General features: G+C 47.3%; 1 protein-coding gene across 2 annotated transcripts in view; it reads left to right on the top strand.

Annotated features, from left to right (window-relative positions):
- Positions 1 to 16349, top strand: part of OLFM2 (olfactomedin 2) — a 365566-nt gene that overhangs the window by 307042 nt on the left and 42175 nt on the right. For both annotated transcript variants that reach the window (XM_088452501.1, XM_088452502.1), the window contains exon 4: positions 6240 to 6459. In XM_088452501.1, the coding sequence (XP_088308627.1) occupies positions 6240 to 6459 (220 nt within the window). The remainder of the gene's footprint in view (positions 1 to 6239; positions 6460 to 16349) is intronic.

Below are 16349 nucleotides of genomic sequence, written 5' to 3'. Positions count from 1 at the left end.
AGGCCCCCCCAGTAGTATGTCCCCCATTAGCAGGCCCCCCCAGTAGTATGCCCCCCATTAGCATGCCACCCAGTAGTATGCCCCCCAGTAGTATGGCTCCCCCAGTAGTAGGCTGCCCCAGTAGCAGGCCCCCCCAGTAGTAGGCTGCTCCAGTAGTAGCCCCCCCTGTAGTATGGGCCCCCCCCTGTAGTATGGCCCCCCCTGTAGTAGGCCCCCCCAGTAGTATGGCCCCCCCCCAGTAGCAGGCCCCTCAGTAGTATGGCCCCCCCAGTAGCAGACCCCCCCCAGTAGTATAGCCCCCCCCAGTAGCAGGCCCCTCTGTAGTATGGCCCCCCCAGTAGTATAGCCCTGCCCAGTAGCAGACCCCCCCCAGTAGTGCAGACCCCCCCAGTAGTATAGCCCCCCCCAGTAGCAGGCCCCTCTGTAGTATGGCCCCCCAATAGTGCAGATCCCCCCCAGTAGTATGGCCCCCCCAGTAGCAGACCCCCCCCCCAGTAGTATAGCCCCCCCCAGTAGCAGGCCCCTCTGTAGTATGGCCCCCCCAGTAGTATTGCCTCCCCCAGTAGCAGACCCCCCCCAGTAGTGCAGACCCCCCCCAGTAGTATAGCCCCCCCAGTAGCAGGCCCCTCTGTAGTATGGCCCCCCCAGTAGTATAGCCCCCCCCAGTAGCAGACCCCCCCAGTAGTGCAGACCCCCCCCCCCCCCAGTAGCGCCCCCGGACCTTTGACAAGTAAAATAATAAAAAAAATAAAACTTACCTGTATCCACCGCTCCAGCGCCGTCCGCTCTGTCACACGCTGAGGAGGGAGCCGGAAGACGGAGCTCATGTGTGAGCTCCAGCCGGCTCCCTCCGTGCAGCAGCCAATGAGAGTCTGTGTGACTCTCATTGGCTGCTGTAACAAACACACAGCTGCCGCTGGCGGCTGTGTGTCTGTGTCTGTGTAGGGCAGAGCGCTATCACTGCGCTCTGCCCTACACGCGAGGAGACCTGATGTCGGATTCTCTAGTGAGAATCCGACATCAGGCGGCCGCCGTTCGGCCCCGAACGGGGATCCGAGTCAGGCGGTGAACACCCGAACAGGGTTCGGGTGGACTCGGATCCCCAATGTTCGGAGCGGTTCGGATTCCACAGAATCCGAACCGCTCATCTCTAATTGAAACCGTTGTAATTCCTACACCGTTCACCTGATTTTAATGTAATTACCCTCAAATTAAATCTGAAAGTCTGCAGTTAAAGCACATCTTGTTTGTTTCATTTCAAAGCCATTGTGGTGGTGAATAGAGGCCAAAATATGAAAATTCTGTCAATGTCCCAATATTTATGGACCTGACTGTATATATACATACACACACACATATATATATATATATATATATATATATATATATAAAGCATACACTTATAATAGATAGGAACAAACACACATGCACATACACACATACATGTATATACATACACACACATAAATATATAGCATACACTTAGATAGGAACAAACACACATGCACATACACACACATACATATATATATATATATATATATATATATATACATACATATAAATATATAGCATACACTTATATTAGATGGGAACAAACACACATACATACATATACATACACACACATATAAATATATAGCATACACTTATATTAGATAGGAACAAACCAGGGCCGTCTCTTTCATTGGGCTTGATGGGCAGTTGCCCAAGGGACCGAAGATTCAAGGGGCCCTCAAGCCCCCTGCAGTCCTGACCTGTCAGTAAATGTTTTTTTTGTTTATTTTAGCACTGTGCATTTTGTTTCAAGATACCATCCGCAATACTAACACCCCCCCCTAAACCCACCACCCGGTCCGTCCATCACCAGCACCCGCCCCCGCCCCCTGCCTGCGGTTGACTCACCAGTCCACATGTAGACGTCACGTCACGTATGATGCAAGACGCAGCAGCTCCGCCCAGCCCAGCTGCTGCTGGCTCCGCCTCCTTGTCCCGCCGCTGCCCTCGATTGCCGCATAGTCCGACTCCGTCTTTCTGGTGCTGGTCGGACTGGTGGTGACGTCACCGGACTGGTGGTGAGGTGACTGGAGGCCCCTGTCTGGAGCAGGTCAGTGCTTATATTAAGCTGATGACCTAAACCTATAGATAAGGTAGCCCTATCAAAGGGGCAGCCTATAAATGGAATTATGATAGTAGTGTTTTAAATGATATAATTAATTACCACCTTTTTTTTCACCTTTTACACTACATTATTTAACTCCTTAACAGTGAGTTCATCTACTTGACCTAACCCTTGTTTTTTTCTGGATGGGAAAGGTGCTACATGAGGACTAGATTTCTGTTCCCATCCCTTTTTGTGCATCATCATGAGTTAATCAACCCAGTGAATGCACTGTTAAAGAGTTAAATAATGTAGTTTAAAGGGTGAAAAAAAAGTGGTAATTAATTATGTCATTTAAAACACTACTATCATAAATCCATTTATCGGCTGCCACTTTGATAGGACTACCTTATCTATAGGTTTATACAGTAGATGCAGCCCTGCTAGGTCACATGATGTCATTTCTCCACTCTTTATGCATAGTTACGAGTTGAGGATCCGTCCGTCGTCATCACGGGGTCTGGTCTCAGCTTCCTCTCAGGAGTCAGTACTCAGGTTTAATTTTATTGACCATTAACATTTTTTTCCCATGAATGGGTGGGTAGGGGCCCCAGTGCATTGCTTTGCCCAGGGCCCACAATGCTGTTAAGACAGCCCTAGAACAAACACACATGCACGCTTTCACTTACATTGGCATCCTGACATGCTGCCTGCAGCAGTTTGTTGATGGGGGCGGGGCCAAGCAGTTTGCATAATTAGGCTCCGCCCCTCTCCATAGACCCGCGAATCGCAATGTGGGTAAAAAAAAAAAAAAAGTGGTTTCTCAGGGGGGGGTTCCTGAGTACTCGCGGGAGCGCTACTAGCAGCACCCGAGGTACTGATACAAGGCGGAAGGAGGGGCCGCTGTAATACCGCTGCTCCTCTGGCATTAGGAGTGCTGTGCATTGTGCCAGGACACAAGAGCAGCATTGCCGCAGTTGTGAGTGTCTTGGGGAGTTTTCAGTCTCCCGAGTCCCAAAGCCAGAGCAGACAGGCAAGGACGCTAGGGGAGGCGATCGCTCCAATCGCCCCCCCCTGGATCCGCCACTGCGTACAACTCTGAATCAGGCCCATTATGTTATTGTCAGTATTAAAGTATTACTAAAACTAATTAATACACTATAATAATACTTGTTCTAAATTTGCATATACAAGCACATGTGCCATAATGAGAAGTGAAGGGAACCCTAACAGACCCAAATATAATACAGTCGGGCGGGGTGTATGGAATCGCTATGACAGCGCTGGAAATTCCGATCGTCGCTAAGGTAAGTACTTACTAACCTAATCTAACCCCCTAACCCTCCTTAGGGGTGCCTAACCCTAACCTCCCCCCCAAGTGCCTAACCCCCCCTTCCCCGCTGCTTAAACCTAAGTCACCCGGGGGGGGCCCTAAATGCCCCCGGGGGTGCCTAACCCTAACCCTCCCTCCCCCTAGCCTAACCCTAACTCTCCCGGGGGGGTGCCTAACCCTAAGTCCCCCCCGGGAGCCCTAAACCTAACCCTCCCCCCCCGCGGCTGTCCGCTTGCGGCGCCCGGCATCCCTTTGATCGGGATGCCGGGCGCCAGTCTCCCGGCGTCGGTGAAATGAGCGGCGTCTACATCTAGACGCCGAGCATTTCACCCTCGCCGGGATATGATAGTCGGGAAGCCGGCTGTCGGTATAATGTCAGCCGGCTTCCCAATTGCATCCCGTGGCTGCTGTACTGTAATAGTATCCAGCTGTGATATCATCAGAGAATCTGCAGGGGATAGCTGTGGCTGCTGTGCTGTAATAGTGTCCAGCTGTGATATCATCAGAACATCTGCTGGGGATAGCTGTGGCTGCTGTACTGTAATAGTATCCAGCTGTGATATCATCTGAGAATCTGCAGGGGATAGCTGTGGCTGCTGTACTGTAATAGTATCCAGCTGTGATATCATCAGAGATTCTGATGGGGATAGCTGTGGCTGCTGTACTGTAATAGTGTCCAGATGTGATATCATTGGAGATTCTGATGGGGATAGCTGTGGCTGCTGTACTGTAATAGTGTCCAGATGTGATATCATTAGAGATTCTGATGGGGATAGCTGTGGCTGCTGTACTGTAATAGTGCCCTGCTGTGATATCATCAGAGAATCTGCAGGGGATAGCTGTGGCTGCTGTACTGTAATAGTATCCAGCTGTGATATCATCAGAGAATCTGCAGGGGATAGCTGTGGCTGCTGTACTGTAATAGTATCCAGCTGTGATATCATCAGAGATTCTGATGGGGTTGGCTGTGGCTGCTGTACTGTAATAGTGTCCAGATGTGATATTATTGGAGATTCTGATGGGGATAGCTGTGGCTGCTGTACTGTAATAGTGTCCAGATGTGATATCATTAGAGATTCTGATGGGGATAGCTGTGGCTGCTGTACTGTAATAGTATCCAGCTGTGATATCATCAGAGATTCTGATGGGGATAGCTGTGGCTGCTGTGCTGTAATAGTGTCCAGCTGTGATATCATCAGAGCATCTGCAGGGGATAGCTGTGGCTGCTGTACTGTAATAGTGTCCAGATGTGATATCATTAGAGATTCTGCTGGGGATACCTGAGGCTGCTGTACTGTAATAGTGTCCAGATGTGATATCATTAGAGATTCTGATGGGGATAGCTGTGGCTGCTGTACTGTAATAGTGTCCAGATGTGATATCATTAGAGATTCTGCTGGGGATAGCTGTGGCTGCTGTACTGTAATAGTGTCCAGATGTGATATCATTAGAGATTCTGCAGGGGATAGCTGTGGCTGCTGTACTGTAATAGTGTCCAGATGTGATATCATTAGAGATTCTGCTGGGGATACCTGAGGCTGCTGTACTGTAATAGTGTCCAGCTGTGATATCATCAGAGACTCTGCTGGGGATAGCTGTGGCTGCTGTACTGTAATAGTGTCCAGCTGTGTGAGTGTGACATCTATACAAGGCAGCTTCTGGTGCTTTCTGACCAGTGCACTGGAGATAGACAAGGTGGAACACACAGAACAAATGGAATTTTCTGGTCACCAGGACATATTTTCCAGTCGCTATGGAGATCTGACACCAAGATTCATCTGTCCCTGATATACATCTACTAACATCAATGCTTCCCTCTCATCCTTTCCCAATAGGCAACTGCCGTGTTTTGGTGCTGTCTATATAACAAACAATAAATAGATAACAGTGATAATGGAAATGTTTTGCTCTGTCTACATTTAAAAAGAGTGATAGATAAATAGGGTTCTGCTACTAAAAACAAGTCTATCACTATGGAACTGTAATGGAGGTCCACAGAAAAATGGCCGCCTGTAAGGAGCAACTTCTGGATGAGTTGTGGACCAACCCAGTTGTTCTTTGTTAAAGAAAATTAGCCTATATAGGTCACACTTTTTACAAAAGTTTTATTTGGGGTTTAGAGCAACATACAATCTAATCCTGTTGATTCCGGTGAATTGCTCCCTGCTGCTATAACTCTATTCTTTTAGCCAAGCTGGAAGATTTCCGCAATACTAGGTCCAATTGTGGTCAGCTTCATCCAACAAGATGTTCTACCATGATCAATAATGATTATATCAATAGGATCATTATTAAGCATAGGGGTCGTTTGCAGCTACATACTGCCATATTTGGCCAAATGCCCTGTGTTGGTTGCAATATTGAAGTATGTGGTCAGCTTTAGATATCTGACATCGTACGTGACCTTTACATTGTATATTTCTGCAAGCATTGTACTGTTTAGTTATTAGGGTTTATAAAGTTCCTTTGTGGTGTCCTTCAATAGGTTTACTGGCAAAAAGCTAACGATGTCTAGGAGAAAAAGCATTTTCAATAATCACACTTGTCAAATATTTTTACATTCCGATAAATTTCTATTCCCTGTAAAGCGCTGCGGAATATGTGTGCGCTATATAAATAACTGGTAGTAATAATAATAATAATAATTTCTAGGAACTTTAATAGAGTAAAATGGATTATTATTCCTGGGTGCTACATAACCCTTGTGGTGTTTAAAAATGTTATAAGTAGCTTATTAAACGTTACTCACCTTCGGGCATTGGTGTTCCACTGTGGACTAATGTGCTGCTTCTGTTTTCTTCCCAGGAACTGAAAGATAAAATGAAGCAGCTGTTACCCCTAATCCCAGTTCTTGACCAATACAAATCAGACACCAAGATGATTGTCCAATTAAAGGAGGAAGTGAGGAACCTCTCCAACGTGCTGCTTCTGATACAGGAGGAGATGGGGGCTTATGACTATGAGGAACTGCAGCAGCGAGTGATGATCCTGGAGGCCCGGTTGCACGCTTGCATGCAGAAGCTGGGTATGAATGATAGTCACTGCTATGCTTCTTATACAATTCTTATTAATGAGAAGAATCACAAAGACATTCTTAAAACAACTATAAAATTGTACTGATTTCCAATATTATTGTCTCTTAAAAATGTCTGTCTTTTGCTATGGAAAGAGGCGTAGAAAGGCAACTTAGCGCTTCTAGGGCCTGATACAGAGGCGGGTGCAAGTGGTGTCGGTGCTACGTCTTCAGTAGCAGCGGATCTGAGAATGCAAATGCTAGAGTCACCGTCGTTAGTAATGAGACGCCCACCTCCGGCGCCTCACATCTGCTGCATGCATTCGGAGACGCAGCATCAGATCACCATCACTGCAAACATCGGACATCGGACATCTGAGCAACCTTAATGTTGCTGAGCAGTGGCGTAACTAAGGGGGGTCGGGCAGGGTGCTTGCCCTGGGCGCCGTGGGACCGGCGGAGTGGGGGGGCGCCGCCGGCCACGGTCCGGCACACCCTAGTTAGCCACCAGTGTAGCGCCGACCACAATGAGTGCGGTCAGCGCTACACATTTACACAGGACCGGCGCTAGGCTTCCAGCACCGGTCCTGTGCTGCACACCTGAGCCCATTCCCTCCCCCTGAGCGCTTGCCCAATAGCGCCAGGAGGCAGGCTCAGGCTGTGCATAACACACGCATTGCCGCCAGCGCTGGCGGCGATGCGTGTGTTAAACAGCAGCCAATGAGAGTCAGACTCTCATTGACTGCTGCATCACCCACTGCAAGAGTCGGACTTCCGTCCGGCTCCTGCAGTGGGTAATGGGACAGACGTCATGACGTCTGTCCCATTATGCTGAGCACGCCAGCCCGGGAGGACTGGCGGGCGGCGGCGGCGCGGACTGGAAGAGCAGCAGCAGCAGCGTGGATTCGGGTAAGTATGTTTTTTTATATATATTTTAAAAACCTGTCAGCACTACTGGGGGCACAACGGGGGTGGCTACCACTGGGGGGACCACTACTGGGGTGGGGGAACAACGGGGGGGGTGGCTACTACTGGGGGCACCATTATTAGGAGGACCTCTACTGGGGGGGGCTATTACTGGGGGCACTATTATTAGGAGGACCTCTACTGGGGGGGGGCTATTACAGGGGGCACTTAATCGGGAGGGGGAACCTCAACTGGGGACCACTACTTGGGGGGGAACTACTACTGGGGGCATTATAAAAGGGGCCTACTACTAGGGGCACTGCACTGGGGGGACCACTGGATAGGGGGGGTCACTACTGGGAGCCTGCATCAAGGGGACCTCTACTGGGGGCACTGCATGGGAGGGGGGGACTACTGCTGGGGGCACTATATAAGGGGCTTACTGCTAGGGGCAGTGCGGGGACCACTACAGGGAGCCTTAGATAGGGGGGATCACTACTGGGTGCCTGCATAAGGGGACCACTACTGGGAAACCTGCATGGGGGGGACTACTGCTGGGGGCACTATATAAAGGGCACTGCATAGGGGGGGACTACTACTGGGGGCACTATATAAAGGGCACTGCATAAGGGGATACCACTACTGGGTGCACTGCATTGTAGGGACTGCTACTGGGGGCACTGCATAAGGGGGAACACTACTGGGGGCACTGAGTAAGGGGAACTAATTGGGGGCTGTATAAGGGGGACCACTACTGGGGATACTGTATAAGGGGCACTACTATGGGCCTGCATAAGAGGGACCACAACTGCATACTGGGGGTACTGTATAAGGGTACTACTGGGGTTAAGGTGCATATGGATAGGAATGTTCAGCGTGAAAATAAAGGGGTGTGTCATGTTGACATGCCCCATTTTTAAGTGACTACGCCCATTTGTTTTCCGCGCGCGCACATATCAGGATGTTGGGGGGCTGGGGCTCCCTTTTCAAATTTGCCCAGGGCTCCAAATACCCTAGTTACGCCACTGTTGCTGAGAATGTCCACCGCTACTAAGCTGCCAAAGCCCGTGAATCTGTGTCCGAAGACGCAGTAGCTGATTCGGCATGGATTCAAAACAGGCCCGACACGCCCCCTTTTTCTGAAACGCTTCACCCTCCCCACTGTCACTCAACTGATGTCTGCAGCTACCTTGCCTTCTGGCGACGCAGGACCTGATCTAAATCAATTGGTCAATTGTGACTGGATTGAGTTAGCGTTTGCCTCTGAATATGCTCCCTAGTGTGTCAGCTTTTGTGCCCTATGTCTTCCCAGTATGCAGTTTTCTTCAGTCCTAAGAATTCAATGTAAATATCCAACTATTCAGAGATTTTTCCTTCCCATTACACTTCTATCTAAAGGATAAAAAGTAATGTCAATGCAATGCCCACCTCAATTTGTGTGTAACCCCCTTCATTAAATAGAAACTTTCCTATTTTCTTGAAATCTACAACTTGTTTTATAACACAATTACTATCGCTTTTCTTTGACTAGACATTTAAATGATACATAATTAACACTAGGTAATTATTACTAGATTATGCCTATGGAGCACCCAATCACTTTGAATGGTATGTTTTGTTTTCTTCAAAATAATGCAACCCTAAAAAGCTATGAAGAAGAATCTCATCCACAGTAATTCCTATTTGGAGTTCCTGTTCAGTCATCTGTAACACAACATAGCGTGTTGAGTAGATTCAAACTTCTACCACGTATCAGAGAGGGAGCGAAGTCTTTCTTGACCACTGCCGTCAGAGCCAGATTAACTTCACATGGGCCCTAGGCGACGTATAGCCCAATTCCACCTCCGTTTGTTATAAACCACAACATAAAGTCAAGTTTGGGTAATCTGGGCCCCTCATTTGCCGCTTGGCCCTAGGCAGTAGCCTAGGCTATGTATGGCTCACCTGGCTTTGACTGGAGGCCATTGATAACTACTGCGGATAAATCTCTTTCTGAGAGAGGTTGCACTTCTTTATGTAACAAATAGAGTGAAGCCCTGGGGCACCAACTGCTGGTCAGGTACCCGGGCCTGCCAAGGGGGTGCAAGATGAGGCCATGCCCCTCCTGAAGTAGAAACTTCAGGGATAGGCCTAATTTTCACAGAGCAGAAACTACAGGGATAGGCCTGATTTTGACAGAGGGGCTTACTCATGCCCCCAACTCAGTTGGATATGTCCTATAAAATACCAGGGCTCGAAATGTATCGTGTACTAAACAGCGGGATGTACTGAAGCCTGAAATGCAGTCAAAACTCCGAATACCTCAATTTTCTGAGTGTTGACTGCATTTTCATATGTACCAAGCTCCGGAGTGTGATACTTTCTGGAGCTTGGACCAGGTGGGTAACGCCATCTTTAGATGGCATTACCCAATAGAAGCCTGTAGGCTTTTCGTATTTCCCTCTGAGAGGGATCCAATCGGATCCCTCCCAACAACCTGGCGGCGTGCCAGGAGAGCTGTCCTTTATGGTTTTAGTCGCACTTCTAGGTACTGTACATAGCGGCAATATTATTACTGGTATGTACCTGATAAGTGGCGGAAAGGCATTGCAGATTTAATAAAGCAGGTGTACTATAGAATAGCACCCTCTGCTGATTTGAATCCCTCCTTCCATTTGCCATGAGGATGGGGATAGGGGGTAAAAAGGTAAAACGAAAAAAAGTGCCTTGTGCGAAGTGGACAACTCTTTCAATCTATAAAAGAGAGCACAATGATAAAATAAATGAAATTCACCAGAATAACAGATACCAAGACACCATACATTCTGCTCCGCCAGTGACAAGCTAACATTTTTTTTCTTCTGTACTGAATAGTTCCTGTCAATCTTTATTCTCTGAGTGACTTAAATGAATGTCCACTGGTAGATACTTTCTGGAATAAAAAGCCTGAGTTATGCTGCACAAAACCTTTTTTTTTTCCGGCAGCCAATGCAGACTTGAAGAGACATCAAATATTAATATGATAAAAGTAGATTATTTTTTTATGTGCTGCCCAGCTGGAAATGAACCCACTAGAGCAAGGTCTGAGTTAATTGGAAGTTAGAAACTCAAACAATATGATTAGAACATCAGAGCATTCAGAAACCAGCAATAATAAGCTGTTTTATATATGAGCCCATTCTGAGGGTCACAGGTTACTGTTGAATGTAGCAAAAGTAAAGACACCATCTCTCACTCTTAAATCACGGCTACGCGTTGCAGTGCCTGGTGCTGTAATAGGCAGCGCTCAGGCTTAATAGGCAGCACTATGACTGGCTGCTGCTGCTGTGTTGGTGCTGGGTGCAGGCAGGAACATATGATATATGTGATATGAATATACTGCATGTCTGTATTCCTGCATAGAAATATCAGTATAAATGCTATCTTCTGCTGTCATTAGATATTTATGATCAGGTCTAATGTCAACCCTTCATTAGGAAATAACATAATTACAGGTAAATATCCTGTATAATATATCTTTACATTTGGTGAGTAGTGATGTCATCACTTATTTTTTGAATGTAGTGATGTAACGCCTGTAATATATTTGGGACCTGAATCTGAGATGGGCTATCTTATGGGCGTGCTATTGGAGGGGATGTAGTCAGGATGCCGGCGGATGGGATGCCGGTTTCCGATATTCCGAACAGGACAAAGATCCCGACCATCGGCATCCCGAAGGTAAGTATACGGCTTACCTTTAGTGTTAGCCCAGGGATGGGGGAGTTAGGTTTAGGCACCCCCTTGGAGGAGCTTATAGTTAGGTACTCCCATAGGAGGGTTAGGGTTAGGCTGCGGGGATGGGGAAATTAGGTTTAGGCACCCCTGGTGGGAGATTATGGTTAGGCACCCCCTTGGAGGGTTAGGCTGCGGGGAGGGGGGGTTTGGGTTAGGCACTTCCGGGAGGAGATTAGGGATAGGCACCCCCCAGGAGGGTTTGGTTTAGGGAGCGGGAAGGGGAGGTTAGTGTTAGGCACCACCGGTGGGAGGTTAGGCACCCCCAGAGAGGTTAGGGTAAGGCAACACCAAGGGAGGGTTAGGGTTAGGTAGGGGGGGATGGGGATGGTTAGGGTACTTACCAGGTGCAGTCAGCCTTCTGGCAATGGTACAGCTATACAGCCGCGGGAATATCATTCCCAACGCCTATTGAAGTGTGAAGGGCATGTCGCTGAAGTGGTTGCTAATTCAGAGATGTGGGGCTAATTCAGAGAACTGCGCTAACCCGATGGTTAGCGAACTTTTACGATTGTGCCATTCTGCGTTTGCACAAGTCCCATACTTTGCATGTGCAGTATGGGTCTTGCGTGTCCGCACGCAGAGCGGCAGCAGGCTGTCGTTGATTGCCAGTCTGCTGCTGTTTCTGGGTGGGGAGGGCAGTGTGTCGCCGACGTTGGGGGGGGGGGGGGTAGAGGCCAAAATCTCCTTTGGCTTGTGGAGATTTCCTGGTCTCTTTTGAGCAACTGGCTTGAGTGACCACATAGTCACTAATGCCAGCAGAGGATCACACTGCTGATCCGATGCTGCGTCCATGGATGCAGATCAGAACAGTAATGCCATGCTGTATTACCATAATAGTGCTATCACAGCTGCTACCATGTTACCTAAATCACCCCTACAAATCTTTAATAGCTTACATTGGAGGCCATACACTGATGGAGAATCTGCATCTACAGTAGCCTAGGGCAGGTGCAAGTTTTGATGGTGCGTCCAATGTTAGTGTCTAAAGATGCAACCAAGTGGTATTACAGCATCCAAAGATGCTGAAAGTGGGCGCCTCAGGCCTTGCACATATAGACGCACACTTGTACACCAGGGGAAGGGCTTTTATAAGCTGTAGCATAAAGTCACAGGCGCCACTACTGTAATACCACTAAAGTGGTCGCATTACCTTGTGACTCAGAATCAGGCTCTTGGAGTGTAGCGATGTAACTCCCGTAATATATAACATATTTGGACAGTATTTTATATTATATATGGAGTGTACTGTGATGTAATACATAAACCATTGAACAGGTGCACCTTATGAAATTAGCGTGCCTGTGAGTCTGTGTGTAGTAAGATATGTAATTGCCTCCGTATATATGTAACAAGGAACGTATATGACAATGGGAGACTGGGAAAGGCACGTGTGACATTTGCTCTACAGACTGCTTTGCAGGGGATTGCTGTAGGAGACAGACTTCTCTATCTGCCATCTAGCTGGTGTCTGCATCCTGGGTGGCCAGCACCAGTCCCTCCTGTGCTGAAGCATGAAAGAGGTGCATGCCAATAGTACATGGACAGGGGGGAATAGGAGGAGCAGAGGTGAAAGGGAGAAACAAGAGGGGAAGAAAGGGAAACCAGAGAAGAGAGAAGCAGATGGGAAGGAACAGAAGGGGAGCCATGAAGACCATCCGGGAGGAGGAGAGGAGTAACCCTCAGCCATGATTGGTTGTGCACCTTGTCTGTCATCTTACACATCCTATACTAGGATAATCCTCCCTGATTGCTGTGGACAAAACAATCTTTAACTCACTATACAAGTGTCTGCAAGAGACCTATAAGAAGAATGGCGCCTCTTGATTTCTATGCAGATAGTTAAATGGCTTTATTTGATTAAATATGTATTCTAACTTGCTACTGTAAGTATGAAAAGAAGCCTAACTCAGTGATTATAGGGGAAAATAAACTCTCAGTGATTGTAGGAGGAAAAAGAACAATTATTTTGCAACTGAACTTTGGTAGTGAGATTGGTTGAGTGGACAATTATTGCTGTGTACTGTGTACTGTATGTGTATTGAGGGAGTGTGTGTGTGTGTATGTGTATTGAGGGAGTGTGCGTGTTGAGGGAGTGTGTGTGTGTATGTGTATTGAGGGAGTGTGCGTGTTGAGGGAGTGTGTGTATGTGTATTGAGGGAGTGTGCGTGTTGAGGGAGTGTGCGTGTATGTGTATTGAGGGAGTGTGTGTATATGTGTATTGAGGGAGTGTGTGTGTATATGTGTATTGAGGGAGTGTGCGTGTATGTGTATTGAGGGAGTGTGTGTGTATGTGTATTGAGGGAGTGTGCGTGTTGAGGGAGTGTGTGTGTGTATGTGTATTGAGGGAGTGTGTGTGTATGTGTATTGAGGGAGTGTGTGCGTGTTGAGGGAGTGTGTGTGTGTATGTGTCTTGAGGGAGTATGTGTGTATGTATATTGAGGGAGTGTGCGTGTGTATGTGTATTGAGGGAGTGTGTGTATGTGTATTGAGGGAGTGTGTGTATGTGTATTGAAGGAGTGTACGTGTGTATGTGTATTGAGGGAGTGTGTGTATGTGTATTGAGGGAGTGTGCATGTGTATGTGTATTGAGGGAGTGTATGTGTGTATGTGTATTGAGGGAGTGTGCGTGTATGTGTATTGAGGGAGTGTGTGTGTATATGTGTATTGAGGGAGTGTGCGTGTATGTGTATTGAGGGAGTGTGTGTGTATGTGTATTGAGGGAGTGTGCGTGTTGAGGGAGTGTGTGTGTGTATGTGTATTGAGGGAGTGTGTGTGTATGTGTATTAAGGGAGTGTGTGCGTGTTGAGGGAGTGTGTGTATATGTGTATTGAGGGAGTGTGCGTGTGTATGTGTATTGAGGGAGTGTGTGTGTGTATGTGTATTGAGGGAGTGTGTGTGTGTGTATGTGTATTGAGGGAGTGTGTGTGTATGTGTTTTGAGGGAGTGTGTGTGTATGTGTATTGAGGGAGTGTGTGTGTATATGTGTATTGAGGGAGTGTGCGTGTATGTGTATTGAGGGAGTGTGTGTGTATGTGTATTGAGGGAGTGTGCATGTTGAGGGAGTGTGTGTGTGTATGTGTATTGAGGGAGTGTGTGTGTATGTGTATTGAGGGAGTGTGTGCGTGTTGAGGGAGTGTGTGTGTATGTGTATTGAGGGAGTGTGTGTGTATGTGTATTGAGGGAGTGTGTGTATGTGTATTGAGGGAGTGTGCGTGTGTATGTGTATTGAGGGAGTGTGTGTGTATGTGTATTGAGGGAGTGTGCGTGTGTATGTGTATTGAGGGAGTGTGTGTGTGTATGTGTATTGAGGGAGTGTGTGTGTATGTGTATTGAGGGAGTGTGTGTATATGTGTATTGAGGGAGTGTGCGTGTATGTGTATTGAGGGAGTGTGTGTGTATGTGTATTGAGGGAGTGTGCGTGTTGAGGGAGTGTGTGTGTGTATGTGTATTGAGGGAGTGTGTGTATATGTGTATTGAGGGAGTGTGCGTGTATGTGTATTGAGGGAGTGTGTGTATGTGTATTGAGGGAGTGTGCGTGTGTATGTGTATTGAGGGAGTGTGTGTGTGTATGTGTATTAAGGAAGTGTGTGTGTATGTGTATTGAGGGAGTGTGTGTGTATGTGTATTGAGGGAGTGTGCGTGTGTATGTGTATTGAGGGAGTGTGCATGTGTATGTGTATTGAGGGAGTGTGTGTGTATGTGTATTGAGGGAGTGTGTGTGTATGTGTATTGAGGGAGTGTGTATATATGTGTATTGAGGGAGTGTGCGTGTATGTGTACTGAGGGAGTGTGTGTGTATGTGTATTGAGGGAGTGTGCGTGTTGAGGGAGTGTGTGTGTGTATGTGTATTGAGGGAGTGTGTGTATATGTGTATTGAGGGAGTGTGCGTGTATGTGTATTGAGGGAGTGTGTGTGTATGTGTATTGAGGGAGTGTGCGTGTTGAGGGAGTGTGTGTGTGTATGTGCATTGAGGGAGTGTGTGTGTATGTGTATTGAGGGAGTGTGTGCGTGTTGAGGGAGTGTGTGTATATGTGTATTGAGGTAGTGTGTGTATGTGTATTGAGGGAGTGTGTGTGTGTATGTGTATTGAGGGAGTGTGTGTGTGTATGTGTATTGAGGGAGTGTGTGTGTATGTGTATTGAGGGAGTGTGTGTGTATGTGTATTGAGGGAGTGTGTATGTGTATGTGTATTGAGGGAGTGTGTGTGTGTATGTGTATTGAGGGAGTGTGTGTGTGTATGTGTATTGAGGGAGTGTGTGTGTATGTGTATTGAGGGAGTGTGTGTGTATGTGTATTGAGGGAGTGTGTGTGTATATGTGTATTGAGGGAGTGTGCGTGTATGTGTATTGAGGGAGTGTGTGTGTATGTGTATTGAGGGAGTGTGTGTGTGTATGTGTATTGAGGGAGTGTGTGCGTGTTGAGGGAGTGTGTGTGTGTATGTGTATTGAGGGAGTGTGTGTGTATGTGTATTGAGGGAGTGTGTGTATGTGTATTGAGGGAGTGTGCGTGTGTATGTGTATTGAGGGAGTGTGTGTGTATGTGTATTGAGGGAGTGTGCGTGCGTATGTGTATTGAGGGAGTGTGTGTGTGTATGTGTATTGAGGGAGTGTGTGTGTATGTGTATTGAGGGAGTGTGTGTATATGTGTATTGAGGGAGTGTGCGTGTATGTGTATTGAGGGAGTGTGCGTGTATGTGTATTGAGGGAGTGTGTGTGTGTATGTGTATTGAGGGAGTGTGTGTGTATGTGTATTGAGGGAGTGTGTGTATATGTGTATTGAGGGAGTGTGCGTGTATGTGTATTGAGGAAGTTTGTGTGTGTGTATTGAGGGAGTGTGCGTGTGTATGTGTATTGAGGGAGTGTGTGTGTGTATGTGTATTGAGGGAGTGTGTGTATATGTGTATTGAGGTAGTGTGTGTATGTGTATTGAGGGAGTGTGTGTGTGTGTGTATTGAGGGAGTGTGTGTATGTATGTGTATTGAGGGAGTGTGTGTGTATGTGTATTGAGGGAGTGTGTGTGTATGTGTATTGAGGGAGTGTGTATGTGTATTGAGGGAGTGTGTGTATGTGTATTGAGGGAGTGTATGTGTGTATGTGTATTGAGGGAGTGTGTGTGTATGTGTATTGAGGGAGTGTGCGTGTGTATGTGTATTGAGGGAGTGTGTGTGTATGTGTATTGAGGGAGTATGTGTGTATGTGTATTGAGGGAGTGTGTGTGTATATGTGTATTGAGGGAGTGTG

This window comes from Taudactylus pleione, unplaced genomic scaffold (genome assembly GCF_031769625.1).
Source record: "Taudactylus pleione unplaced genomic scaffold, aTauple2 ptg000551l, whole genome shotgun sequence".
In the NCBI taxonomy this organism is placed as follows: domain Eukaryota; kingdom Metazoa; phylum Chordata; class Amphibia; order Anura; family Myobatrachidae; genus Taudactylus; species Taudactylus pleione.
This window is presented reverse-complemented; position numbering and strand designations above follow the sequence as displayed.